Source organism: Kockiozyma suomiensis (assembly GCF_038497685.1).
Source record: "Kockiozyma suomiensis strain NRRL Y-17356 unplaced genomic scaffold V2V93scaffold_9, whole genome shotgun sequence".
In the NCBI taxonomy this organism is placed as follows: domain Eukaryota; kingdom Fungi; phylum Ascomycota; class Lipomycetes; order Lipomycetales; family Lipomycetaceae; genus Kockiozyma; species Kockiozyma suomiensis.
This window is the reverse complement of record NW_027117672.1, coordinates 211010-237490: the sequence shown is the minus strand read 5'-3', so window position 1 is coordinate 237490 and position 26481 is coordinate 211010. Positions and strand designations below refer to the sequence as shown.

The 26481-nt window shown below is 45.2% G+C and overlaps 11 protein-coding genes across 11 annotated transcripts; 6 read left to right on the top strand and 5 right to left on the bottom strand.

Annotated features, from left to right (window-relative positions):
* Window positions 1-201: 201 nt before the first annotated feature.
* On the top strand, window positions 202-1652 carry V2V93DRAFT_387066 (uncharacterized protein; the record flags this gene model as incomplete). Its single annotated transcript, XM_066912286.1, has 2 exons — window positions 202-468; window positions 535-1652. 2 exons carry the CDS (start codon window positions 202-204, stop codon window positions 1573-1575), a joined length of 1308 nt encoding a protein of 435 aa, XP_066764926.1. The 3' UTR covers window positions 1576-1652.
* A 303-nt stretch (window positions 1653-1955) lies between these two features.
* On the top strand, window positions 1956-4883 carry V2V93DRAFT_359615 (uncharacterized protein; the record flags this gene model as incomplete). The annotated part of the gene is made up of 4 exons (XM_066908098.1): window positions 1956-2015; window positions 2080-2160; window positions 2222-2324; window positions 2395-4883. 4 exons carry the CDS (start codon window positions 1956-1958, stop codon window positions 4881-4883), a joined length of 2733 nt encoding a protein of 910 aa, XP_066764925.1.
* A 263-nt stretch (window positions 4884-5146) lies between these two features.
* Window positions 5147-10292, bottom strand: V2V93DRAFT_387064 (glucanotransferase domain of glycogen debranching enzyme-domain-containing protein). The gene is made up of 4 exons (XM_066912285.1): window positions 9695-10292; window positions 7611-9634; window positions 5708-7556; window positions 5147-5650 (listed from the first exon to the last, which is right to left on the bottom strand). Exons 1-4 carry the CDS (start codon window positions 9913-9915, stop codon window positions 5287-5289), a joined length of 4458 nt encoding a protein of 1485 aa, XP_066764924.1. The 5' UTR covers window positions 9916-10292; the 3' UTR covers window positions 5147-5286.
* Window positions 10293-10448: 156 nt separating this feature from the next.
* V2V93DRAFT_387063 (uncharacterized protein) lies at window positions 10449-15942 on the top strand. The gene is made up of 4 exons (XM_066912284.1): window positions 10449-10718; window positions 10775-11293; window positions 11356-14110; window positions 14177-15942. Exons 1-4 carry the CDS (start codon window positions 10537-10539, stop codon window positions 15824-15826), a joined length of 5106 nt encoding a protein of 1701 aa, XP_066764923.1. The 5' UTR covers window positions 10449-10536; the 3' UTR covers window positions 15827-15942.
* V2V93DRAFT_371611 (uncharacterized protein) lies at window positions 15847-16622 on the bottom strand. The gene is made up of 2 exons (XM_066910546.1): window positions 16346-16622; window positions 15847-16287 (listed from the first exon to the last, which is right to left on the bottom strand). Exons 1-2 carry the CDS (start codon window positions 16371-16373, stop codon window positions 15977-15979), a joined length of 339 nt encoding a protein of 112 aa, XP_066764922.1. The 5' UTR covers window positions 16374-16622; the 3' UTR covers window positions 15847-15976.
* A 133-nt stretch (window positions 16623-16755) lies between these two features.
* On the top strand, window positions 16756-17994 carry V2V93DRAFT_371609 (mitochondrial 54S ribosomal protein bL17m). Its single transcript, XM_066910545.1, has 2 exons — window positions 16756-16904; window positions 16968-17994. Exons 1-2 carry the CDS (start codon window positions 16867-16869, stop codon window positions 17914-17916), a joined length of 987 nt encoding a protein of 328 aa, XP_066764921.1. The 5' UTR covers window positions 16756-16866; the 3' UTR covers window positions 17917-17994.
* V2V93DRAFT_371607 (UDP-glucose/GDP-mannose dehydrogenase family, NAD binding domain-containing protein) lies at window positions 17940-19954 on the bottom strand. Its single transcript, XM_066910544.1, has 2 exons — window positions 19834-19954; window positions 17940-19586 (listed from the first exon to the last, which is right to left on the bottom strand). Exons 1-2 carry the CDS (start codon window positions 19916-19918, stop codon window positions 18211-18213), a joined length of 1461 nt encoding a protein of 486 aa, XP_066764920.1. The 5' UTR covers window positions 19919-19954; the 3' UTR covers window positions 17940-18210.
* A 634-nt stretch (window positions 19955-20588) lies between these two features.
* On the top strand, window positions 20589-22157 carry V2V93DRAFT_405979 (uncharacterized protein). Its single transcript, XM_066912664.1, has 4 exons — window positions 20589-20779; window positions 20839-20911; window positions 20964-21554; window positions 21639-22157. The coding sequence occupies exons 1-4, from the start codon at window positions 20708-20710 to the stop codon at window positions 21770-21772; spliced, it is 870 nt and encodes a 289-aa protein (XP_066764919.1). The 5' UTR covers window positions 20589-20707; the 3' UTR covers window positions 21773-22157.
* V2V93DRAFT_371596 (uncharacterized protein) lies at window positions 22048-23187 on the bottom strand. Its single transcript, XM_066910543.1, has 5 exons — window positions 23099-23187; window positions 22842-22960; window positions 22558-22765; window positions 22414-22494; window positions 22048-22349 (listed from the first exon to the last, which is right to left on the bottom strand). Exons 1-5 carry the CDS (start codon window positions 23099-23101, stop codon window positions 22254-22256), a joined length of 507 nt encoding a protein of 168 aa, XP_066764918.1. The 5' UTR covers window positions 23102-23187; the 3' UTR covers window positions 22048-22253.
* Window positions 23188-23514: 327 nt separating this feature from the next.
* V2V93DRAFT_371594 (uncharacterized protein) lies at window positions 23515-25758 on the top strand. Its single transcript, XM_066910542.1, has 6 exons — window positions 23515-23613; window positions 23679-23806; window positions 23955-24110; window positions 24168-24271; window positions 24334-24469; window positions 24551-25758. The coding sequence occupies exons 1-6, from the start codon at window positions 23598-23600 to the stop codon at window positions 25589-25591; spliced, it is 1581 nt and encodes a 526-aa protein (XP_066764917.1). The 5' UTR covers window positions 23515-23597; the 3' UTR covers window positions 25592-25758.
* On the bottom strand, window positions 25585-26407 carry V2V93DRAFT_371592 (uncharacterized protein). Its single transcript, XM_066910541.1, has 2 exons — window positions 26194-26407; window positions 25585-26091 (listed from the first exon to the last, which is right to left on the bottom strand). The coding sequence occupies exons 1-2, from the start codon at window positions 26293-26295 to the stop codon at window positions 25723-25725; spliced, it is 471 nt and encodes a 156-aa protein (XP_066764916.1). The 5' UTR covers window positions 26296-26407; the 3' UTR covers window positions 25585-25722.
* Between the last annotated feature and the right edge of the window lie 74 nt (window positions 26408-26481).

Sequence of the window (26481 nt, the reverse complement as noted above, 5' to 3'; positions counted from 1 at the left end):
ACAAAACAGCTGGTGCTCTATAATACCAATCAAATCATCTCAACACAATAAAATATACAAACCGGCAATGACGTAGACATACGCTCGCGGCGAAGTGCGGCTTCGAATAGGGGTACATCTATCAGAGACAGCGTCTCTCGAGCAGAGTTGCCTTTTACGTCTCCACACCTCCTTCAAAAACATAAACAAGTCTTCATAATCATGAATTCTATGGCTTCGTTATCTGTCGGTACTCCGACCCCGATACCACCCGAAAGAGTCAGTCAGCAGCAGCGACAGCCTCGAGCACACCCTCCAGGTCCGATTCCAGCAGCGCCACCAGCTATCGTCCGTCGCGATGAGCATGGCGTCGATTGGATTGCATTCCAGTATTCAAAGGATAGGGTGCGCACGGAATACTGTATTCGCTGTGACGTCGCCTCTGTCAACCTCTCGAGTCTATCAAAATCATTTCGCAAAGCCAACTGTGTATGAACTATTCTGCCCTTAGCTGAAGAAAAACAAATAGCAAATGCTTACGCAATTTGATTACAGATATACCTTCGCGCAGACGTACCTGAGCCACAGTACCAAGGGAACCGTCATGCTTATGAAAGTGAATGCAATAGGATTGGGCTAGCGCTAGCCTACCTCAATCCTTCACTGCAAGGCAAACGAGGTCTTATTCAGCGAGCAGTTGACTCCTGGCGCAACTCACATACAGATCATAAACTCAGATCACGAAGAGTGCGCAGGCTTACGAAACAGAAGATAAATGATAGTCTGAAATACCAGCCACAAGAACAACAGCAGCAACAACAGCAGCAACAGCAACAGCAGCTGGAGAATAGACCTATACAAGAGGTCAGGGTTGACATCGCCGATCCAGACAGAACTATGCCAGTATCAATTTCGCAGCAGAGTATTACTGGAAGCGATATTGATCCGTTAACGGCACAGTGGCAGTCAATAGATCTAGTACAGTTTGGATTTGCAAGAGATGATACTTCAACAATCTCAAGCACTACACCCTCACCATTGCTAGTACAGTCTGGAGTTTTCCCACAGTCAGATACGCTAAATACTCTGAAATTTCCAAGCTCGATCAACGCTAATCAGAATGACAAACTTTCAGCGACGCCGACGATACAAACAGATACGATGACGACTCGCAACATCAAGCCATTGCAGTACGTCTCTATCGACAGCGATCCCACCAAAAACAATGGGATCAAAGTGCGAGTGCGAGTGACTATTGACAGAATTGACCTCGAAAAGATTCCTGATCGCTACAGAGTGGAGCACGCCGTATTCGTCTCGTCGGTGACACAATCGCTGTCGCCGCACTTCCAGCAACAACAGACTCGACAGCCATCCGAGCGGATTATGCTCGAACGTGAGATCAATGAGATTGGAATCAAAATGGCCTGGCTGCAGCCACGCCTCTTTGAGGGACGAATTCAATTTCTTCAGCGGTCTTTGGATGCATACCGCAGCAAGCTTGTGACCGTAGGTGGCGCCAAGGACGAGCTCGGTCTGCGTCGCGGGAAGCAGCGCTGGCTGCGAAATAAGCTGTCGCGGAGGACCGGTATCTGAACAAAGTAGATCTCGAGAGGTTGAAGGTGTTTGAATAGCAACAGAAGCTCGGAAATAGAGGACAAATTGGGTCTGTTCGGGCTCGTTTTGGTAATTGTAGCAAAGATCTAGTCGAGATGCGATGACGTAAAGTAGTGTTAAGATGGGTACAGTACCATGTGTACTAAACATTAATGTATTGGGTGTTTTCTACTCCATAACAAGATGCAGATCTAAGGGCAATGCCGTTCGTAAGATGGGCCAGTGCCGCACGCCTCGAGCAAGAGCCAGCCTTGTCACTTGTTTACGTTTCACTTTCTTGCTCAGACTTTTTTTTATTGTATTGCTTCTCTTCTTCTTCTTCTTCTTCTTCTTCTTTTTATCATAAGAGCAAAGCAATAATGAGCAACCGTAACTCTCGTCCACCGCGCCAGCCCTACGGCGGAAACATAGGCCTCTCCGTATGCCGTCATACCTCTGTTTCGTTCTTCTCTTCCTCTTCCCGTCTGCTAACTCTCTCTCCAGACCTCCTCGTCCATGTCCTCAATCGCAAGCTACTCCTCTCGTCCCGCGAGACAGCCGTATGGCGGAAATATCGGTCTTTCCGTGAGTCTAAATCTTGTCTTTCTATCATCCGTCACATCTGTTTACTTATCAATGATCCTAGACATCATCCTCCATGAACTTCTCATCCTCTAACAATGCCGCCGTGACCGCTGCATCCCTCGCTTCTATGCCGCGCTCTCAGTCTATGAATCTTTCTGCTGCAGGTATGTACCGTGATTGTTCAGCGAGCACGTATTTTTTCTCTCAATGGCGATCTCATGTGCTGATTTATAGCGGCTGCTGCAGCTCTTAAACGTGACCAAATAAATGCAGCCCAGTCCGGCCGCTCACCTCTCGTCGCCTCCAAACGCGCTCAAAGATCTGCTGGTGTGGGACGAAGAATGAGCATGACTGAACGGTCGTTGCGTTCGGCACCGAGCAGTGGTCGAATGTCTTCCTTGCGCATGAGCTCGGCGCCGTCGTCTGGCCGTACCAGCTCGATAAGATCGACTCTTTCTTTGCCAAAAGCTTTCAAGAGATCCGGATACGCATCTAGTATTGCATCTTATGAGTCCACAGACTTAAACGCCATCTCAGAAGACCACATGATGGACTCTGTTGTCGCTTCTCCAAAAGTGATACCTCCCGTCATTGACGAAGAACCACGCGCCTCTGTTCGCTCCATGACCAGTAAGCAAGGCCTCAAGGAATCTCGCTCGTCAAGTAGAATGTCAGAGTTAACTACATTATCTGCAGTTGAGACCGAAGACAGCACAATATCTGGAACAGGTACCCCCAAGAAGGGACGGTCAAGAGTCAGTTTCACTGGAGCCAATATCATTGACGATTTCTCTGCTCCACTTGCTCCGAAACTTACAAATGGAATTTCTGTTGATGATACAGCATCCAAAGCTGCAGACATGGAGAACAGTATATCTATGGCTTCTAGTGTTGATGAGATGAAGACACCACCTGAAACCATGTCTCCGGAGCCGGCTTCTCTTGACGCCAGTGCTAGCAGCGGTAAAGCAGACTCCGCTGGCGAGAGGACAACAGATGTATCTCAAGCAACAAATCCTACTACTCTCAACTCGGCATCTGCTATTGAGAGTGGTCTCGAAGAAGATGTTAACGCGCCGAGAATATTAACCGAGGACATCGGCGATTATGATCCGAACATTATGGCGGACCTCATGGCTGCTCGTGCGCTTGCCGATTATGAAACTGAGCTTGATCATGAGTACTTAGCTGAGCACGAGGTCCCCAAGCCTGGTTTTGCAGTCTCGCGAAAACCAGTTGACTCTGCTGCGACTATTTCTCAGAGCCTACCTATCGAACATCCAGCCGTACCCGCTGATGCAGATTCTCGTGATAGATCACAGAATCCAGAGCTACGACATCCGACTCCACGTAGCGTAAGACCGGCTGATAAGATTCTCAAGACTGCGTCGCCTGCCCTTGATCACCGCAATTCTCGCGCGCGATTATCGAAGCAGGCATCTACTGGTGGACGACCGGCTACAATTATTCGTGCAGCGTCTCCTCCACGCCCGCGAGCGTCGACTGCTGCAATGGCGGCTGCTGCGTCTGCTTCACATCAACCGACAGCTGACGAACTTGCCGAGATTGACGCGTTGCGTCAGAATGCGACATCAGCTTCTTCATTCACACGCGAAGACGCTAATTCAAAGACGCCTACCAAGCAGCGCGGTGCTTCGATGAAGACCTCGATGCGCGAAAGCCAAGTGCCTAGTATGCGAGGCGGGACCGGGACACGAGGATTTGGACGACCTGTGCCGTCACAGAAGGCGATTTACAAGCAGCAGTTAGAGGAGATGAAACAGGACCCTCGAGTTCTGGAACAGCTACGGCCTAGCAATGTTCAGGAAAGCATTGCGACTAGTTATGTTAGTATGCAGCGGTCTAATTCTGTATCGAGTTTCAAGAAGGAGAAAGAGAAAGAGCATACTTCGATTGTACATGAAGAGAAGAAGGCGGGATCTTTTGGTTTCAAGAGATTTACTATCGGACATACTACGCCAAAGAAGTCGAGGGTTGCAAGTACTACTGAGAGTGCTCCACCGCCTCCACCTCCTGTTTTAAACGGTCTCTCGCCTGCATCTGCTGCACCCGCAGCCGCCGGTTCTACTGAGACGGCTACTACTACTACTACTACTACTACGACGACGACTGCTCAGCCATCGACCATCGTTTCTCGTGGATTTAGTCAATTACCAAGTAATCATCCGTTCAGTCTCGAGACTGAAGAAACGCAGGTGTTCTCAACTTCTGTCTCTACTGCGCCACCGACTGCTTATGAGACGGGAACCGCTGATGCTACACATTCCTTTGATTCACCAGTCTCACCAGCAAAGTCTGATCGTGACCGAGAAAACGCGCTCGCGCAGTTAACTGGCTCGATATTACCTCCTAAGGCGAGCGTTGACTCAACGCAATTTCCAGAAGTCACACAATCGACAGAGCAGACACCCGTGACACCAGCAAAGCAGAAAAAAATGAGTCAATACCAGCAATTTAAAATTGAGCGTGCTCAGCGCAAGGAAATGAAAAATAACAAGCACATCACACAGGTTGCTCCTGCCTTGCCTGCGCAGACTGCTGCTGCTGCTTTGGCTATGAGCGGCAGTGCGCGAGCGTCGGCTACTGCCACGCCTGTGCGAGAAACTGCACCGTCGTTTGAGTATTCCGATACGCCTATTAGTGAAAAGTCAAAGAAGAAGAAATTCGGTGGTTTGAGAAAATTGTTCAAGTTGGATGAATGAAATGCTGAAGAGTGTGAAAAGAAAAACAACCTTTACATCTAGTTATAAATAGTATGTTTCTGTTTATGGGACCTGGAATGTTCATAGTTTTTAGATTTGTTGTGGTTCATATGTTGAAAGGAATTTGGTATGTACTACGGAAGCTCTCAAGTGCTTTGATGTGAATTTTTTGCTTTATCTTTTTAATTTTTGTTATGTTTTTTATTTTTGTTGTATTTTTTTCTAGGAATTACTCTTTAGAAATATGGATTATTTTGTGTATTGTTAGTTGTAGCGTCTAATTTTTTTTAAGTAATTTCTCTTCGCTTGTTTTGTAGAGAGAATCTATTTTATATATACTTAAAAGTCATCCACGAACCAAACCAACAACGAATATCTAAAAATGCTACTTCTTGTTTTCCCCTCATTCATTCTTTGTGCAACTCAAACTGAATATCATATGCACATCCTTAAACACGTCAATCAAAGTAGCAGCGCTCCACGCCTGTGTAGGCGACGAGTCATTACAAATCTCGCCATTTTTATTCGTGAGCTCAGTTAGGCCCGCCCAAGGACTTTCTCGAATCCATTTAACATGTCCTTGTAAGCGAAGTTGGATTTGCTGGAGCGTTTCGAGGCGTTCAAGTTTGGTTGTTTTACGGATAAGGTCAAAGTGAAGGAATGCGCGGAGAAAGTATCCCGTACACCATACCCATTCTGGACCTTGATGATAATTACGACCTTTTGACGTTTTAAAATCATCAGAGTCTTCCGAATTATTGTAATACCTAGTTGAATTGTCAGCAAAACCAGTGACAAAATTTATCACAGAAGCATAAACTTACGGTCTGTAATTCAAATCTGAGGGATCAAGAGTAGCCATTCCAACTGGACCTCTAATCACTGCATCCGCAATAGCAATAGCGCCAATTGCTTTGGCAGGCTCAAATAGCTCCGGAGCGACAGTCATCGCTATCGCAAAGTTCGGGCGTAATTCATAATCCTCGTACTCCTTACCAGATTTGAATAAATCTTTATAAATGCCGCGTCTGTTTACGCATGCCTTATTGATGACATACTTGTCGTCATCGGCAGCATCAAGTGGGATGTAATAGCAACGTTCAAAATTCGTTTGCACTAACTCTTCCCACTCTTGGAAAGTCACTGTCTTGCTGCCGCCTGACGTCGTGACTGAGTCATACGGGTATAGCCCTTGTGAATGCAACTGATTAATCCATCTCAGAGAACTCTTCAACATTCCGGAGATTTCTATAGCTGCTCCATCTCGTGGTGTACCAGGCCAGCCTTTATTCCCCGATCGCTCTGATTCGCCCATTTTATCCATCCACGTACCGCAATTCCATTGACTACCGCCGAATAGAAGACCAGTCTCCCAATCGACGTCAATATCAATGTTGAACCCTTCACTCTTCATTTGCATATCTAATTTTTCACCTGCGTTATGTTCGCGAAAATGCAATCCCTCGGCATGTCGTTGAAAAATCTCATGAATGATATCGACAAGTGAGGTAGAGTAACTGAAGGCTCTGGGGTCATCAAATTCGATAAATGTGTCATCAAGCGGGAACCGTCTTTTGACTTGCTCGCTAAGAATCTCGATTCCATTTGGAACAAGATTAACGTAATCCTGGATATTTTGCAAAAAGAACCATACTGAATCTCGAGAATTGTATCGCGGATTTCGTCCAGCATCAAGTAAATTTGGAATCATTCCATGTTTAAGAGTAGATGCAAATGACAATATGTGTTCTTTGGCCTCATCATGCCTATTCGGAATTATGAGTAGTCCCCTCAAAGAAATAAACACGTCGCGACCCCAGCATCGCATATAGTCCTTACTAAAGTGTGGCAAACCTGCTGCCATCGAAGGAACTGATTTGTAAGGTACAAGAGAAGTGCTGTTCACTTTCCCAACCATCTGCACGGAGCATAAAAGTAAAGACTGGAAGAAATCATGCGAATCATTAAAATCCTCACCGAGCAATATATTGACTGCCCGTTGTCTACATGCTTCATAGGCGGCTTCTATTACCATTGCAAAATAGCGCGGGAGAAGAAACGGCGGGACTTTGCGAATAGCGCTGAAACGGGACTCGAACCAATCAATCAACGGCTTGATATTGGGAAATTCGTCTACGTGTGACGAGAGTCGATAGACGATGTAGTCTAGTGGCCACTTGCCCTGTCGAAGATGCTCGCAAAACGGATGCGCTAAATCATTATCATGAATGATTTGCTTGAACGGCGACATGAAACCTTGTAGGCCAGCATAAACTAATGGTCCATGATTTGGAACAACGTAAACGCCATCTTTGCCTGCAGATAAATCACGTTCTTCGCCATCGCATCTATACAAGACAACATTCAAGTCGATCAAGCTCAAATTTTTGACAGCATCCACTGTCCCAGATACCACAAAGTCATCTACACTCTCTTCAGCACTGGGAATCCACGTACGAATCAAAGCAATAGATCCCGGAGGAAAATGTTCAGGCAGAGTGATCTCGGTCTGATTGAAAATCGAGTTGAAGCTGACCAAAGGATCTTGTAACTCAACAGCTTTTACAGGCACTCCCTTAAGCAATGTATCGGAATGCTTGTATTCGTCCTCTTTGACTAGTGATGTTGACAATACTGATCTCGCAAACGTTCCTTGAAGAATAATTGGCCCAACTAAACAAGCGAATTAGCTTCTACTATAAATCAAAAATTTTAAAAAACACTTACGTCTTTGATTGGCATCGTAGTCAGAAAATTTTGTATGAGCAATCAAAAACCATCCTTTGCCCTTTCGAGGATTGACACGATGAACAGTCACATAATTACCTTCATGGTGCACATGCATCTCCTCCGCTCCGTTCATGCCGGTGTATTCGTGCACATCATTCAGCACTTTTTTTATTTCACCGATTCCATTGTCAAAAGTGTACGTGCGCTTCTCGTTCACGATATCAAGTAAGTGCGGATAACACTCGTCATATCCAACGACAGATCCAGTAGCGCACGCGCACATCGCCACCAGTGCCGCGTTGGGCAATGTGTCCTCCACTGTACGCTTCTGCGTAGGCGTCTCGTTATCATGAGTGCAGTCCATGAATAACGCGTGCACATGCGTCGCACGAACGATTTTATCGTCAGATAAGCTGGTTTGCGTAAGACTCCCAACGGGATTGCCACCGTGACGATGAACAAGACGCGAGAGTTCGGAGACAGACCAAGCCTGCATCGCCTCGCGAATCAGACTGTTGATACCAAGGCGCTCGACAAATAGTTTATCCATGTCTTCTGATCCAGTGAAGAGCTCAGCAACAACATATAAATCCGGACGAACAGCTCGAGCACAATCAAGCAAGTATTCACCGACATGAAGCGGTGTCGAGTGGCAGTTATCAATTCTAAGTGCATGGAAATGAGACGCGCAAATCTCAGTATACCGTCGCATGTGTTGCCACAAAAAAGGCGAATCTTCAGGAGATCGCCCGTATCTCAATTTCACACAGTCACCCCAGGCAATGACTTCACGGCGTAGATAAGCTTTCGAATTTGCGCTTGCAAAATCAACCAATGGATTTCCATTCCAGATCCAGCCGTTATTAGCAAGACCAATGATCTCGCCATTCACATTTACACGAGTGAAGTAAGCATCTGCAAGAGGCGACTTAACATTGATCTCGCCAGCTTTTGGGCCATGGTCGTCAAGACGAATGTATTTGATGCGATTGAAAAGTTGCTCCATAATCTCACCAGCATCGTTATCATATTCCCGATAAAAATCTAAATTGATTTCATCCACAATCCTAATAGCCTCCATCTTTACACGTTCTGCATCGGCGTCTTCGGGAAGAAAGGTCTTCAAGATACCCGCAAATGCCTGCGCATCGAGGTACTTGAGATATCTCTTGCCCAGCTTGCCAAAATTGCGCGCAGTTCGATCTCTGACAAACTTGCATAAATCTTCGAAAGATAAACTCTCGGGGACTTCGGTAGCTCGAGTATCTTTGCTCATAAATGCTTTGACAGTTTTGTCGGTCACTGCCTCTACATCAATCACATAGAACTCCCATAATCTAAGGGCTCCAAGTACATGAACCTTGATTCCATCCATGATTCTTAGTAAGTCATTCTCATTATAAAGTTTCGTTGGCAATCCAAGTGATCTTAACGAGCGAGAAAATGACAGCAGCGCATCATCAAGCTCATACGCAGCTTGAAGATGAGGAGCAGTTTTGATGCTGTAACCAGCTTCAGGATGCTCACGTAGCCAAGGAGAGTTACTAGCAGTGTGATTCCATACGACGTCGGTCATAGACAAGAGCTGATGATTGTCGCTCATACTGACGACTAGTTGATCAATGTCCTTTGTACCATTTGTGAAAATCTCGGGGTCGAATTCGAGTTGGCTGTAGATTGAATATGGGGAGTTACTATCTCCTCGATGCTGCAGCGGCGTGAAATGCACCATATTATATCCTTTCTTTTTGATAATCGACAGCTTATCATCCCAGGTATCAAACGATCCCATCCATTTGGAAACCACAGATTGAATGTTCAGCGCATCTAATGGCAAACGGGCTCCATTCAGCGAAAACCTCGGGCCTACAGTAAAATGGAACCGAGCGGATACTGACTTAGAAAGAGACATGGGAGCCAGGAACGCATTAACTGGGAGATACGTAAGGTAGAATGCGTAAGCTCCGGGAGTGGTAATCTCGATATCAATATTGCATGACGCATGAAATCCGGGACATATTCTAATCGAGTTAGAGAGGAAACAATTGGTTTTTAAAAAATTGGAGTAAAATCAGGCATACTCATTGGGATAAAATTTCTCGCGATCAAAGGGCGTGTCCTTTGACGGCGGAACATTGCACCACAAGGTGCCATCGCGCGAAATCGAAGATATCGACGAAACTTGAAAACGCAAAGTATACGGCTCATACGGCGACGGCAGAGAAATCAAAGTTCCTGAGCCTGATGGAATAGGAGCTCCCACATCAGAGAGCGGAAGGAGGTAGATATCGTGAGGCAGCATTGCTACTGATAACGAGCGACCGACGAGTCTAGGACTTGATAGTAGAACGGCGGACTAGTGAGGGAAGAGTCAGCCAGCTACGATAGGAAGCGCAACAATCACAGCATTGCCTAACATATCCAAAGATACAACAACCTGCCTCCCAAAATCAAAAACTCATACCGGAAGGAGAAATTGGTTTGCCTATAAAGCGTGTATTTGCATGGACAAGCTGACCAACTCGGATCCTGAGAATGATCAGGAGCAGAGTGATCTTTCTAAGCAAAGAAAAAATAAAACAGATAAAACTCAGAGCCCTTTTGAAAAGACAGACTAGTTAAATAAACCCGGATTTGTGAGAAAGTCCAGGGTGCAGATCCGTACGGTTCCCTCGGAGTACATATTCAACTAGGCCATCTCTGGGGCTTGGTACCATTTATGTGACCCAATTCACATAAATCACAGTAGGAACTTGGTGAGGCTCAAATGTTACCCGGATACAAAAACTGAATTTGCTTATACTCCCAACCAAAATTTTTTGTTCGTCCCATCAAGTTTTTGGCAAGCTTTTTTCTTCTTGACTCGATTTTGTCTTGATAGAAGCTTCGTTGATCATTTGACGGTAAGAGCACAGGGGGCAACATGAATATCTCAAAGCCTGTTGGCTCCGAGATCACCGATGTCGAATTTGGATATTTCACGGCTCAGGATATTCGGAATTTATCAGTCAAGCAAATCACCCACCCTCAAGTGTTTGATAGTTTAGGACATCCTATCTCTGGCGGTTTACACGACCTTGCTCTTGGAGCCTTTGACAAGCAGCCGTATGTTGCCAGATCTTAAATATAACGTGAAAATAGAGGTGCTAAATCATATTTAGATGTGCAACCTGTCGGCTTGACTCGCGGTTCTGTCCGGGTCACTTGGGCCACATCAGTCTTCCGATTGAGGTCTATAATCCTCTCTTTTTCAGTCAGATGTACATATTACTGCGCAGTACTTGTTTATATTGCTACAATTTCCGTCTCAAGCGAGTCGAGACCCACAGACATGAATGCAAGCTCAGATTGCTACAGTACAGCTTAATCAGCGAGTGCGAAACGCTGGATAACATGCATATCTCTGGTGATATCGAAAACGAAATTGAGGAAGAGGAAGCTCTAGAGGATAACAGATTCAGCTCTACTTCTGGCGCCTCGAAGACATTAAAAGGGAAATCTGGCGGGGATAAAGAGCTGATCAAAACTCGCGAAAGATTTGTTGAAGAGTGCATTGCTAAAGTCAGAGAGGAAGGAGGACATATACATCAGAGTGCCGCTGTGCTTTCCGAACGACGGCGCATTATTCATGATCTTCTCAAGACTCTTCTTGCTCGTCCTAAGTGCGATAACTGTGGAATGTAAGTTTTCTAACTTGAGCTACCACCATCTTTTTGTTCAGCTCAAGCTGATAATTTTATAGGTTTTCTCCCACTTTCAGAAAAGAGGGAATGTCCAAGGTTTTTGAAATCAGTCTCAAAGAGAAGCAAGCGCAAAACAACAAACTGAAAGGCGGCTACAGACAAGAAGCCTTCCACGATCAAGGCCAGCGCAAACGCCGTGCTGAGATGGGCGTCAAAACCCCCGAAGCCGAGTCAGAGAGCATTATGGACGAAGATGAGATTGATGAAGAGAAAAGTACCCCTGCAAAGACAAGCTCGGCTAGTAAGACTGCCTCGCAGCAGCGATACGTGTTGTCCACCGAGGTGCACAACCATCTTCGTCGACTGTTCCGCAGGGAGAAGGGAATTATGAAGACCATCTTTCAGTCTAGAACTGCCTCTGATGTTGCTAGTGCTGACATGTTTTTTATTGAGTATCTCGTTGTACCTCCAACGAAATTTCGTCCACCTTCCAAGGTTGGCGGCGAGACTCATGAGGCAGTACAGAATGAGCTACTTGGCAAGATTCTCCAATCTACTTTAAGAATCCGCGACTTGAACCAAAAGCTGGAGGAAATGAAGACCGACAAAGCTTCTACTAAGAGTGTCGAGTTTCGCCAGCTATTGCGTCAACTGTCAAATATGTTTGTGACTATTCAAGATGATGTGAATGCTTTTATTGACAGCACGAAAAGCACTCAGGGAGGCGGTCGTTTACCTCCTCCTGGTATCAAGCAGCTTCTCGAAAAGAAAGAAGGTCTTTTCCGTATGCACATGATGGGAAAGCGAGTTAACTACGCTGCTCGATCGGTTATCTCCCCTGATCCGAATATTGAGACTAATGAAATTGGTATTCCTCCCGTCTTTGCTGTCAAACTTACGTATCCTGAACCAGTTAGCGCATACAACTTTGAGGAGATGCGTAAGTGTGTTATTAACGGTCCTACTGTTTGGCCTGGCGCTACGCATATCGAAAAAGAAGACGGAACACTTGTTGCGCTGCATACGATGACGCTCGAACAGCGAACAGCTCTTGCTAATCAGCTGCTGACACCTTCGTTTGGTGCCTCGGCCACGAACAAGAAGGTTTATCGGCATATTCGCAATCAGGATGTGGTCATCATGAACCGTCAGCCTACGCTCCATAAGGCGTCCATGATGGGTCATAAAGTCAAAGTTCTTCCGGGCGAAAAGACACTGCGTCTGCATTATGCCAATACCAATGCGTATAATGCTGATTTCGACGGTGATGAGATGAATATGCATTTCCCCCAGAACGAAAACGCGCGCGCAGAGGCTTTGTTGCTTGCCAATACCGACTCGCAGTATCTTGTGCCAACCTCTGGAAAGCCGCTGCGTGGTTTGGTGCAAGACCACATTGTTACTGGTGTTTGGATGACAAACAAGGATACGATGTTTTCTCGTGAGCAGTACCATCAGCTTGTGTATGGTACTCTTCGCCCTGAAGATGGACATACTACAACTAACAGGATCCTGACGGTTCCACCAGCGATCATCAAGCCGGTCCCCAGATGGACTGGAAAGCAGATTATTACAACGATCTTGCTCAACATTAAGCCTTTAAACACTCCTGGCCTGAACTTGGTTTCGAAGGACAAGATCGATGATCGATACTGGGGCGAAGGGTCAATCGAAGGCACAGTTATGCTCAGGAACGGTGAAATGTTGACGGGTGTTCTAGACAAGTCGCAATTTGGAGCCTCGGAGTTTGGATTCGTTCACTCTGTCCATGAAATTTATGGTCCGTCTGTGGCCGGTAAATTGCTTAGTGTTCTAGGTCGTCTGTTTACAAAATACGTTCAGTTCCGCGGTTTCACTTGTGGTATGGATGACCTGCGATTGACTGCGGATGGAAATCAATGGCGTGTCGATATTCTGGCAGCTGCTAAGGATGTCGGTTCGAAGATTGCCACTGAAGTTGTCAACATGCCTGAAGATACGAAGGCAAATGACGCTGAATTACGACGACGACTTGAAGATGTACTGAGAGATGGAGACAAGAGTGCTGTGATGGATGCCGTTGCGCAAAAGCATGTAAATGCCGTGACATCTGAAGTTGTGGCCAGATGTATTCCTGACGGAACACTTAAGTCGTTCCCCAAGAACTCGTTTATGTCGATGGTTTTGTCTGGAGCGAAAGGATCGAACGTGAACTTGTCGCAGATTATGTGTATGCTCGGACAGCAGGCTCTTGAAGGTCGTCGAGTACCAGTGATGATTAGCGGTAAGACATTACCGTCATTCAAAGCTTTCGATACAACCGCCAAATCAGGAGGTTATATTGCCAGTCGTTTCTTCACGGGAATCAAGCCTCAGGAATTTTATTTTCATTGTATGGCTGGCCGTGAAGGATTGATCGATACTGCCGTCAAGACATCTCGATCTGGATACTTGCAGCGATGCTTGATCAAGCAATTAGAAGGAGTTAAGACTGAGTACGACAACACTGTTCGCGATAGTGATGGCTCACTAGTGCAGTTTTTATACGGCGGTGATGCCGTTGAAGTTAACCAAGAAAGTCATTTGATGAACTTTGATTTCTGTGCGCAGAATTTCCACTCTTTAGTACAGAAATACTCTTCAGCCGAGCTTGCGGGCGTGATTGACGAGTCACAAGCCAAATCCTACGCAAAGAAAGTACGAAAGCAGAACGAGAAGGAGGCTGGCGTACCGCATTATTTGCGGTCTGCAAAGTATGAGCCTACGATCTCAAAGTTTTCGCCAAGTACGCACATGGGCAGCGTATCTGATATTTTCCAGCAGAAGCTTGACGATGTACGTTTCTTTTCACTGACATGAGTCATAGTTTTTTTATCTGATACTAATTTTTTTTTAATTTAGTTCACTGCTGCGCGTAAAGATACGCTATTTGCAAAACACACCGGCAGCGGCGTTAGCGAGAAAGCCTTCAAAGCGCTCATGACGCTCAAATACATGCGTTCACTAGTCAACCCCGGAGAAGCAGTCGGAATTCTCGCCTCGCAATCAATCGGCGAACCATCAACTCAAATGACTCTAAACACATTCCATTTCGCAGGCCACGGTGCAGCGAACGTCACGTTGGGAATTCCGCGTATGCGAGAGATTATTATGACTGCTAGTAGTACGATCAAGACGCCGCAGATGAGATTACCTGTTTTGGACGACGTCAGCGATGATCAGGCTGATGATTTCAGTAAGAGTGTAGCTAGAGTTGTTGTCTCTGAGCTGATCGACGAGGTCACTGTTACTGAACGTACGGGAGTGATGGATGATAGTGAGATGGCTGCGCGCGCGTATACTGTTCGCGTCAAATTTTACCCTCGGGCCGAGTATGAGACAGAATATGATGTATCGCAGGAGTTACTAGAGCACACTGTTACCTCTAAATTTTTACACAGGTTGACTACGACTGTTGCTAAAGAACTCAAGAGACAAAAGAAAGCCATGAGTTCTGAGGCGGCTGACGAGATTGGTCGGGCGCGTAAAAGTAAAGCTTCTGATGACGCAGAGATGGAGCGAGGCAAAGCTAAAGACGATGAGTCTGATGACGAAGATGAGGATGAGGACGATGATGAGAATGATGATGGAGATGCTACGAACGAACGGTTAAAGTCTCGCACTAAAGAAGTTTCAGCATACGAGGAACCTGACGACGGTGAGAAAGAGGTGTTGATGTCAGCTAAACTTGACGATGAAGATGATGAGGATGAAATGGATGTTGATAAGAAGACTACATCCAAGAGACGTGATGTTGATTCCGACTCGGATTCCGATGCCGAAGATGACGACAACGACGACAAATCTACTAGTCGACGACGCATCAATCCCACTTCTAAGCGCGCAAAGGAACGTCAACAAGAAGTAATCGGCATGTACGGAAATGTCTTTAAATTCGACTTTGACGACGATGAGGGTGAATGGTGTGAATTCGAACTCCGGTACCCATCTGATACGGCGAAGTTGCTGATGATCAACATTATCGAATCGGTTTGTCGGTCAGTTGTCGTGCGTGAGATTCCGAGAATTGGACGTTGTATGCGGGTTGCGCCCGCCAAGGGATCCTCAAAGAGGTACCTTGTTACCGAGGGTGTTAATTTCCCTGCCATGTGGGATCAAAGTGATTTCATTGACGTTGACGGAATCCGCTCGAATAATATCGCCGAAGTACTCAAAGTCTACGGAGTCGAAGCTGCTCGAAATACAATTGTCAATGAAGTAGCTGGTGTATTCGAGCCGTATGGAATAAAAGTCAACGCTCGTCATTTAGAGTTGATTGCTGATATGATGACTCGCGATGGCGGATATTTACCGTTCAATCGTCACGGAGTAGAGGCCAGCGCGTCGCCATTTTTGAAGATGAGTTTCGAGACTACATTCAATTTCTTGAAACAGGCGGTACTGAATGGTGACGTTGATGATGTGGATAGTCCTAGTGCTAGACTGGTTGTTGGTAGACTTTCATCTGTAGGAACCGGCGTGTTTGATGTATTGACGAAGTTGAACTGGTGAAGATAGAGATCGCTAGAGCGTTTTAGGAAGAATAGAATTTTTGCATTAGATTGTATTGATCAATATATGTATATATCCCTTTTTTTATTTTCAGCAATAAGCTTATCTGTACAAACCACCAAACCGAAGCACTCTAGTCCAGCATAAAAATCAAGTCGACCTCACACTCTCCACAGCCTTGTTGACAAATTTACGCACACCACCACCAACCTTGGCAGTCCAGTCGGTATCCAAAACAAACGAGGCACCCTTTACAATCTCTTCATCCCACAGATCCTTCATAGTTTCACCTAATTCACGAGGAGCTTCTATTTCCGTGGGCTTTGTGATTGTAAATCGCTTGGGTTCAATGGCTGATTGCAGAGTCGTGCGGGTTAGTGACATTGCTGAGCGGGCGGCATCTGTACGAGATCGTAGTTCAAGAGCGGTTATGTAGGTGATTATTGAGGCGAAAGTTACTCCTGGAGTTATGTATATGTTAGTTATAGCTTTGAAAGAAGCAGATGAGGTCAAGTGTACCTGAGAGGAACCCGTAGAATCTGCTCATGGTAAAGTGTTTAGAAATGATATATAATAATATTGACGACGAGCACACCAAAAATATCAATCAAGATCTCTTTTCCAACTGATATGCAAGCTGTCTAAAAAAAAGAGGCTTATTTTTTTAGTTTTTGATGAAAGGATTCGGAAGTTCTGCGGCGCGAGAGGTTGGATCTCGGTCCCGACCAGTCATTTACTGTTTTATACTTTTCTCTGTTTTCGACAAATGTGAAGGATATTAAGACTACTATTTTCCTTTGGATATCATCAATCAATATGACCAACAGTATTCTATGCGATGATTAACAATTCTCATAACTGAAGCATGCTCAGTATTACTTTACATAAGCGTATATATCAGCATTTGCATCACGTGACTGAATAATGCAAGTCGTTGCTCTCAAACAGAAAAAAAGTTATCGTGGATTGGAAGTGAACGCCTGCGATTCTAAAGAACAGACGACGAAAGAGAAATCGTACATCATCGGATAGACTCAGAAATGCCATCACAAGGACAAGCACATCGGACACTTGGTCGGTGAGTTTTAGATTTATTCGAATGAGCTTTTAATCCATGGCAAAGAGCTGATGATGAAGATAGGTCCTCTGCACACCGACGAGCATTGCTTCGTAATCTCGTGACATCGCTAGTTGAGCATGAATCGATAACTACAACATACGCTCGCGCCAAAGAAGCGCAGCCTTTGGTTGAGAAGATGATTACTGCTGCGAAAGCAAACACGAACGCTCAACGTTCGGTAATCTACGGGTTCATGTTCAACCCGAAACTTACAATGTCTAGATTATACAATGACCTTGCACCGCGATATAAAGATCGTGATGGTGGATATACGAGGTTATTGCATCTTGAGCCGCGGATGTGGGATTCTGCTCCAATGGCTGTTCTCGAGATGGTGGGCGGAAAGAAAGATTTGCGATTTTATTTAACTGCCAAAGCCATTGCCCGAGCTGAGAGCATAGGAAAACCAGTTTTAGATAAAGCGACTATTCTCAACCGCAACAAAATCCATTCGAATATCGAAAATGGCGCGGAATTACTTCGCGAAAAAGTCGAGCTTATGAAACGAGTTTACTTTTCCGAAACCTCGACACCGGCTGCCGAGCTCGAGGCTATCGCGCGCGAGAAAAAGGCAGAGCTGGAAGCCGAAGCCGAAACTGCTCGTCAAGAAGAAATTGCCAAATATAAACGTATTGCAGAAGCTCGCAATAATACTCTCTGGGCAAATCTTCGCCGCGCACAGCCTGAAAATATAGCCGCACAGGAACTTCGTGAACGACGCGTGGCAGAGAAGAAAATTGCGCGCAACCTGCAAGCAAAAGCAGTCGCGGAAAAACAAAAGCGTAAGGAGAGTTGGGAAGCTGATGAACCGGTTAGAACTGCCATCCGAGAACAGAAATTAGCGCAAAAGAATGCCAATTCGAAGGAATATCACGAGCAGCGCAGACAAAAGTGGCTGCAGCATGTTTTGAAAGAGGAAGGCGAGGCTGCTTATATCCAGAAAGAGCGCGAAAGCAGGTTAAAATATTAAAAAATAGGTGGGAATTGTACATATTAGAAAAAATGATGTTTAAAATTTAAATCTAATAGAACATGCATAACAATGTATCTTCTAAAATAATTGAATTTGTCTTAATTCTTAAGTAGACCAATAGTCTCAAGAAAATATCATACGAAACAAAAATAAAAAATCCAGACCAAAACAGATAATACACGCAAGTACACTTAACAAGGAAAAAAGAAACATTACAATGCCCAGGTGTATATTATAATACGTAGTGTAAAAAAATCAAGTTAAAACTGATGAAGACATTATAGAGTATATTTACTCAAAGGTCTCCTCGAGTCTGCTCCGGCCAATGCACTCGACCTTGAAGCCAATCTTCTCGAGCTTGTTCTGGTTAAGGATGAGTCTGCCGTCAAAGATGAAAGCGGGCTTGTTCATTGAGGCGTAGATCTTCTCGTAGTCAAGGTTAGTGTCCTTGAACTCGTCCCACTCAGTGCAGATGACGACAGCATCAGCGCCGGCGGCGGCCTCGTAAGCCGAGCTCGAAATCGACACCTGCTTCTTGAGAGCAGTAACGTCGTCAACGATGCCAGGCTCGGCAAGGTCGAACCAAATCTGCGACTCCTCGACCTTGGGGTCATAGATAGCGACCTTAGCCTGCTCGGCGCGGAGGTATTTGATGATGGTGATGGCAGACGACTCACGAGTGTCACCAGTGTCCTTCTTGAAGGCAAAGCCAAGAACAGCGATGCGCTTGTTGGTGATGGTGTTGAAAAGCGAAGAGATGATGTGCTCAGTGAAACGGCGCTTCTGCGACTCGTTCATGGCAACGACCTGGCGCCAGTACTCGGCGACGTCGGGAAGGTGGAGAGACTCAGAGAGATAGACAAGGTTGAGGATATCCTTCTGGAAGCACGATCCACCGAAACCGACGGAGGCTTTCAAGAATTTAGGACCGATACGTGAATCGAGACCGACAGCGTAAGCGACCTCGTCGACATCAGCACCGGTGGCTTCGCAGATGGCTGAGAGGGCGTTGATGGAGGAGATACGCTGGGCGAGAAGAGCGTTGGCGGCGAGTTTGGAAAGCTCGGATGACCAGACGTTCATAGTAATGACGCGCTCGCGGGGAACCCAGTTTGCGTAGACATCGACAAGGGAGGAGGCAGCGGCGAAGCCGCTAGCGGTGTCGAGGGATCCGATAAGGACACGGTCGGGGGCGTCGAGGTCCTTAACGGCGGTACCCTCAGCCAAGAACTCTGGGTTGGAGAGGATATCAAAGCGAAGACCGGCCTTGCCGTTCGCTTCGAGAATCTTGCGCATAGACGCGGCAGTGCGACAAGGAACAGTGGACTTCTCGACGACAATTTTGTCGGAGGTGGCGACCTTGGCGATGTGACGGGTGGCAGACTCGACGTATCCAAGATCGGCAGCGTAGCCCTTGCCGACACCGGACTTCTTTGTAGGGGTGTTTACAGAGACGAAGATGAGGTCAGCCTCAATAATAGCCTTGTCGACGTCGGTGGAGAAAAAGAGATTGCGGTTGCGAGCGGTCTTGACAACCTCGTCGAGACCGGGCTCATAGATAGGCAAGTTGTCTGAGTTCCAGGCATCGATACGGGCCTGGTTAAGGTCGACGATGGTAACATCAATATGCGGGCACTTAAGAGCGATGGTGGCGCAAGTAGGGCCGCCTTAAAAGAGAATAGGGTTAGTAAGTTAATTTTCGGAGATTTTTCAGTGACGCGTCAAAATTGCTAGGTTCGCAGCAATTGACAATTGAGCAAGAGCAATTGAGAGCAATTGAGAGCAATTGAGATAAAGATCAGCCGCTGAAGCAATCGCTGCAGCAATCAAAAGCAGAGCAGAGCAGAGCGAGCATAGCCAAGACGAGGAAAGCAAGCACACAAAGCAGATACGCGTCGGGAACGGAGTACATACCAACATAGCCGGCGCCAATGCAGCAGATCTTTTTGATCGCTTTATGAGGCACGTCGAGAGTGCGAACGGGGCGCTGGGAGGACATTTCGGAGGGAGAAAAGAAAAAGAGAAGATAAGATAGTGATGAAGAATGGAAGCGGGAAGGAGGCGGCGAGGGCCCATTTTAAAAGAGCGCCGCGCGACGCAGCCGACGCGCAGCACCTTGAATAAATGCGCCAGAATCGTGAGATTTGTGCATTGGCCGCACGCAGCCGCAGAGGCAATTTGTTTAGATGTCTATGTAATGAGTATTGTCATGCTGTAGTATTGTGATATTGCAGAATTGTAGTATTGTATATTGGCGAAAGTATGAAGATGATGATAACAGCAATATAACTACAGTAATATTACTACTAACAAAAGTAATATCAGTCACCAAAGCAATACCGCTACTACACTTCAGATATCTCCCAATCCGGCCAGTCGTCTCGTTACGACCAGTATAGTTTTAACTAGTACAGAAACAAATACAAATCCAGTCCTGTTTGTTCCAAAGCGCATCTCATATTATATCATTTAATGTCAGTTTATCTCTTATTTCCCTTTCCGGCTGGCGTTTACCCTTTCCACACAAGTTACATAATCTAATCCATGTTGCTTATATAAACACATGCACTTTCCGCTTTTGTACATTTGTGCATAACCGTAGAAGAATCTGTGCACAAACTGCTATTTTGGGATACATCCGAAAATGTTTGTTTCCATTCCTCGCGATCCTCGACTCCACTCTCTCTTCTAACTACTCTTCTCTACACTCTCTTCCCTTCTTTCTCTACTCCACCTTCTCTGCTTTAAATATCTACATTCGCTATCTACTTTTTTCTTATCTATTGCAATGCGTTTCTCCGTTGTATCTTCTACCCTCGCTCTCGCGGCATTGACTGGATTCGCTTCTGCCACTCCTCCCGTACGTGCCGCCTCTTCACTATTTTGAACCTCACCCCTGACTTCTTCCGTTTTTTATAGGCTTGTCTTCTTGCCTGCGTCAGCTCCGTCCAAAAATCATCCAGCTGCGACTCTATCGCCTCTGTCTCTTGCCGTGCGTGCGCTCTTGTTCTCTACCTCTTCGTTCTAGTCTAATCATTCATCAGTCTGTTCCTCCGAGGCTGCCGCCCTTACCAGCTGCCTCAACAGCATCTGCCCTGACGGCGACGCAACAACTGCCATTGCTTCCTTTAAGTCTACTTGCAAGTCTTTTGGTGCCTCTGTCTCGGCTTCTTCCAGCGCCGTCTCTTCTACAAAGACCTCTACCTCTTCCACTGCTTCGTCGACCTCTACTTCAAGCTCTTCGTCGTCGTCTTCGTCATCTTCGTCCTCAACTTTGACCTCTACTTCGACCACCCCGTCGTCTACTTCGACTACCCCGTCGTCAACCTCGACTACCCCGTCGTCAACCTCGACTACTCCATCGTCAACCTCGACTGCTCCGTCGTCAACCTCGACTACCCCGTCGTCAACCTCGACTACCCCGTCGTCAACCTCGACTACCCCGTCGTCAACCTCGACTACCCCGTCGTCAACCTCGACTACTCCATCGTCAACCTCGACTGCTCCGTCGTCTACCTCGACCTCGACCTCGTCTAGCGTTTCGGTCCCCGTCCCCGTCGTCGTATCTTCATCAGCAGCTGCTTCGACGTTCTCTACTTCCTCAACCGTTGGTCCGTACTACCCCTCCTACAATGGCATGTCCCCCTCCCTACCCCCCCTCTCACACTGCACAATATCATCGTGTTTTTTGTTTCATATATTCTAACACTTTCATCTAGCCACTAACGCTACCAACGCTACCGCCACTCAGACTGGCCCCGCTGTCGTCACCCAGTCCAGCACTGGTTCCAAGTTCGTCGCATCTGTCTCTGCAGGTCTTCTTGCCGTCGTCATGGCCGCCTTCATGGCTTAAATGTAGACATGTAGAGCTTTTTGCTATTTCTTTTGTGGCCAACAAGTGTTTGAATACCATATACAACTGCAGTTGCAGCGGATAGAGATGTTGAGCGGTTCGAAAAAGAATTTTGAGATCAGCAGGTCTCTCAAATTTATATATTTTTCATATCATGTACAGACTTTGCTTTTACTCTTTCGTTTTTGTTTTATATAGATGTCGATTTGGATTTCAATCTCGAAATCAAAGTATAACGATTCGTAAGACGAGTTTTCTTTTTTCTATATATTATGGGTTATTTATTTAATGCTATCTAGCGTGTCAATTTATCTAATGAAAAATCACTCGTAATTTCGAGCTGCGATTCCGTAATAAACTAGAATGACGAGTGAATAGTGGGCAACTCCGTAGTATTTGACCTATCGACTAGCATACAATTCTAGTAAAAACCATACAAAAACAAAAAGCAATATATGAAATAAACAAAGTAAAGACAAATTTAAACATTTGTAAGGAATGCTTCGGCTACAAAACGTGCGCGCGCGTTTAGGAAGAGCTTCATCTCTGAGATCTCCTTGTCGACTTCTTCCATAAACTATTTGAATGTTAGTAGTCTTCATAATATAGAACTAGAAAGGCCCGAACAAAAGAGTACGTACTTCGATGATAAAATCGACGAGCTTATGCTTGAGCATTTGTTCAGTGTGAAAATTTGTAATCAAAAACGAGATATCGTAATCCTGAATCCACATTTTAGCATTGTGATATATACATATTCACACTCATCCTGACATAGCACTTACTTTAACAGGCTTTCTCCGCAAAATCATAAAAGCTTCAGCACGACCCGTCAAAAATCTGGTAAATTTATGAACAAGTAAATGTTCAATCTCGTCTGCTTGTTTGATCTTGATACTGATCCGGATCGAGTTGATACTTGACTCTATTAATACTTTTTCATTCTCATTTCGTGAGATATGCAACGGATTTAAGATCACTTCCGGTGATGACCTGGTGTATAATCTTAGTGTTAGAAGACGATGCTTATGTAGAGAAAGAAGAGTGAAGAGTAAAACGGAAGACGTACATGGCCTCGACTTCGGGTCTGTTGTGACGCTCGACTACTTGCGAAGAGAAATTCTCCAGACAGATCGCAGCAGTCAGCGAGCTGCGAACGCAATCCAAATAAGGTCGTAGTGATTGAGACTATATAGATAGTATTAGTATCCGTCAGAATATACGCAAACATAGAATCGAGATGTCGATTTCAACGAAGAGCCAAAACACACTCCAATTGAGAAACAGACATGGCATCATGTCCTAGGTAAAAAGTAAGATACTCACCATTTTCAAATCCAATCGTAGCAGTAATTTTCTAATCCCGTCGACGCGATTGTCTTCACAGCACAATTCTATAACCAACCTGATACTTCTCCGGCTCGAGCCGCCTCGAGGAGGCTGGGGAGGCATATGTCCATGTAATGTCACTCAAATAACTTATAAGAGTGTCATGTGACGTGAAATATGCCGTTTGCAGTCGATTAATTTCGATGCTCGAAATTCACTGATATCAAATATCCTGAGCAATATCAACATTCAATATCTCAAATTTTTAATATCCTCTCTACGCCTAATATCAGTCTCCTGAGTCTTCTAGCTCTGGTGCCGCTCTCGCGATGTTCGCAGAATCGTACTCACGTGATCTATGCTTACGTACTAATCCCTTAACACTAATATGTTCTACCAAGTTGTCAGAGACAGTCTTGATTACTTGATCAACAGTGAGTCGCTTTACATTGGAATCTCATTGCGCGCTTTTAAAAAGAGATAAAAGATATCTACAATGTCTACTATTCCATGTAAGTATTTGTCTTTAATGTACTGCAATGTCTGTAATATTTGCTTTGTTGACATGAGTGTCTAGTGGTTGTCCGACACGCGGGCAAGAAGTACGATGTCGAGGTTGATCTCGATCAGCCGGGCGAGGTATTCAAATTCCAGCTTTACAGTCTGACTGGTGTTGATCCCGAGCGACAGAAAATTTTAGTTAAGGTGTGTTTTTTCTCTTAAATATAGAGCAACGAATAAATTGCTGATTCAAGTGAGAGAAACTGAGGCTGAGGGAACATAAGTTACAGCGTCGAAAGTGCTGTATCTTGTGCGTCAGCCTCGTTGTTCTTCTCGTTATCTATCTTATCAGGGAGGTCAATTAAAAGATGATGCGGATCTAAAAACTCTTGGACTTAAACCAAACCAAATTCTCATGATGCTCGGAACCGTTGGTGAACTTCCTAAGGAGCCAGTTGGCAAGATGACTTTTGTTGAGGATATGACTGATCGTGAACTTGCGCAAACCGTTAGTTCAATGTGATTAAGTTTTATGATTGAATTATATGATGCTAACATATGATAGATGAAAACACCTGTTGGACTGGTTAATTTGGGAAATACTTGCTACTTGAACTCAAGTTTGCAGTGCCTGCGCGTAATGCCCGAACTCGCAGAAGATCTCGATACGTATGTAGACCTTAAATCATATCCAGTAAAGTCTCATGTTATTAACAAGGGTATTCTTATAGTCTTCCACCTACGGGGTCATCTGGTGGAACGTTGTTTGCCGGTAGCCAGCCTTCTGATCTCGCGAAGCGATTGAGAGATATGTACCATGATATGAAGAATCAAACTACCGCATTACAGCCCCTTGTTCTCCTCAACGTGAGTTTTACGTTTTGTTTTATCGCTTTTTTTCTTTTTTTTTTTTTTTTTTTTTTTTGTATTTTACTAAATTACGAAAAGACTCTTCGTATGGTTTATCCGCAATTCGCCGAGCAGGGCGAGCACGGCCGATACAAGCAGCAAGACGCAGAAGAGGCCTTCACACAGATCCTCTCGGCTCTCAATCAATCGCTAACTACCGCTCACCCATCAAGTCCTTCGTTCATTGATTCCTACATGTCTGGCGAATTCTCCACGTCCATGAGATGCGCCGAAACCGACGCCGAGCCTGAAATAACTGGTACTGAAAAATTCTCCAAACTTGTGTGTCATATTACCGGTGACACTAATTTTCTTTCTGATGGTTTGCAAAAGAGTTTACTCGAGACTATTGAAAAGAACTCAGATGTGCTGGGTCGGAATGCACAGTTCACTCTCACCAAGCAAATTGTGCGACTGCCAAAGTATCTTGTAGTGCACTTTATGCGATTCTACTGGCGTCGCGACACTCAAAAGAAAAGTAAAATTTTGCGAAAAGTCACGTTCCCATTTGAACTTGATGTGACTGATTTATGTGCACCGGAACTCAAGACGAAGCTTGTTGCCGTGCGTGATAAAGTTCGGGATTTGAGAAAAGCGAGAGAGGAGCAAGTACGGGCCGTAAAGCGGGCTAGGACGAAGCTTGCCGATGCTTCAGGCGAGTCTTCTTCGACATCTGCGGCTAGTGCCTCGGCTTCAGATGAGTATGAATCTGAGATTTCGCGGCTTGAGAAAGAAGTTGAGGAGGCTGTCGACCCCACGCTTAAGGGTGACAAGACTTTGAATTCCACGGGTCTTTACGAACTAATTGGGGTTATCACGCATAGTGGAAAGTCGGCTGATTCAGGCCATTACCAGTTTTGGTGCAAGCAGGAGATCGAGGAGAGTCAGGATGCTGCTGCATCTACTGCTGGAACAAAGGCTGTGACTGTGGGAACCACTACGCAGAAGGAAGAACCGAAATGGTGGAGATTTAATGATGATAAAGTTACCGTTGTTGATCAGAGCAAGATTGAGACTATGATGGGTGGTGGAGAGAGCGATTCTGCGCTGATCTTGTTATATCGTTCTGTCTCTTTTTAGATTATTTTCTGCATTAACCATATCTTTTTTTGGTTTGAAAAAAGAATTTGTGTTTTGAGCTATATCTATCCAACATGCAATACTAAAAAACTCCACAAACTATCAACAATAAAAAGAGGCAGTATAATGAATTAATTAATCGTGCTCTCAAGCTTATCTTTAAACGCATTAAACTCATCCAAACACATCAAAGGTTTTGTCGTGTTGTTTGACAAGCATTTAATTAATTCCTCTCTAGGCTTCTCAAATCCAGCCTTTGCTCCATCAACAGCTTTCTTTTCAATCTTTTGCAATCGCGCTTGTAAATGTTCTTTTAGCTTTGAAATATTAGCTAGCGATTCTTCGGAGGTTAAAGATGATGAAGAAGGAGCTGGAGCAGACTCAGTTTTAGACCAGGCTTGCGAGAGGATAGATGCTGCTTCCTGTTGAATTTTTGTGAGTTCGGTGGATACGTCTGATTCGATTTTGAGAGAATGCTCAGTTGCGCGGGAGAAGTCGGACTAATAGTCTGTTAAATTTTCTGCACTATTTCTTTTGTCTCATCCCATTTTTACATCTTGAAAAAGACGAGAACAAAACATTAAAAACAGAAGAGAGCATACTTCGGGAACATTCTGCAAGACTTCGACTAAATCTTGTGAGAATTGAACAGGGGTCTGTGGTAAAAACGTCCGCGGAGACGACTTTGATTGTGAAGAACCCATTGTATTTTCTTATTCCTTAGTTCTTTAATCTTTTGTATATGTATATAAATATGCTTCTCGTTCGATTCAAGTTAAAGAGTTAATCGGCTAAAGTGATCTTTGAGTTTGCGGACAAGAGTGATGCACACATTCGGGATTTGCTGAGCGGAGACGTATGAACTTTAACCTCCCTAATTGTCGGCTGTT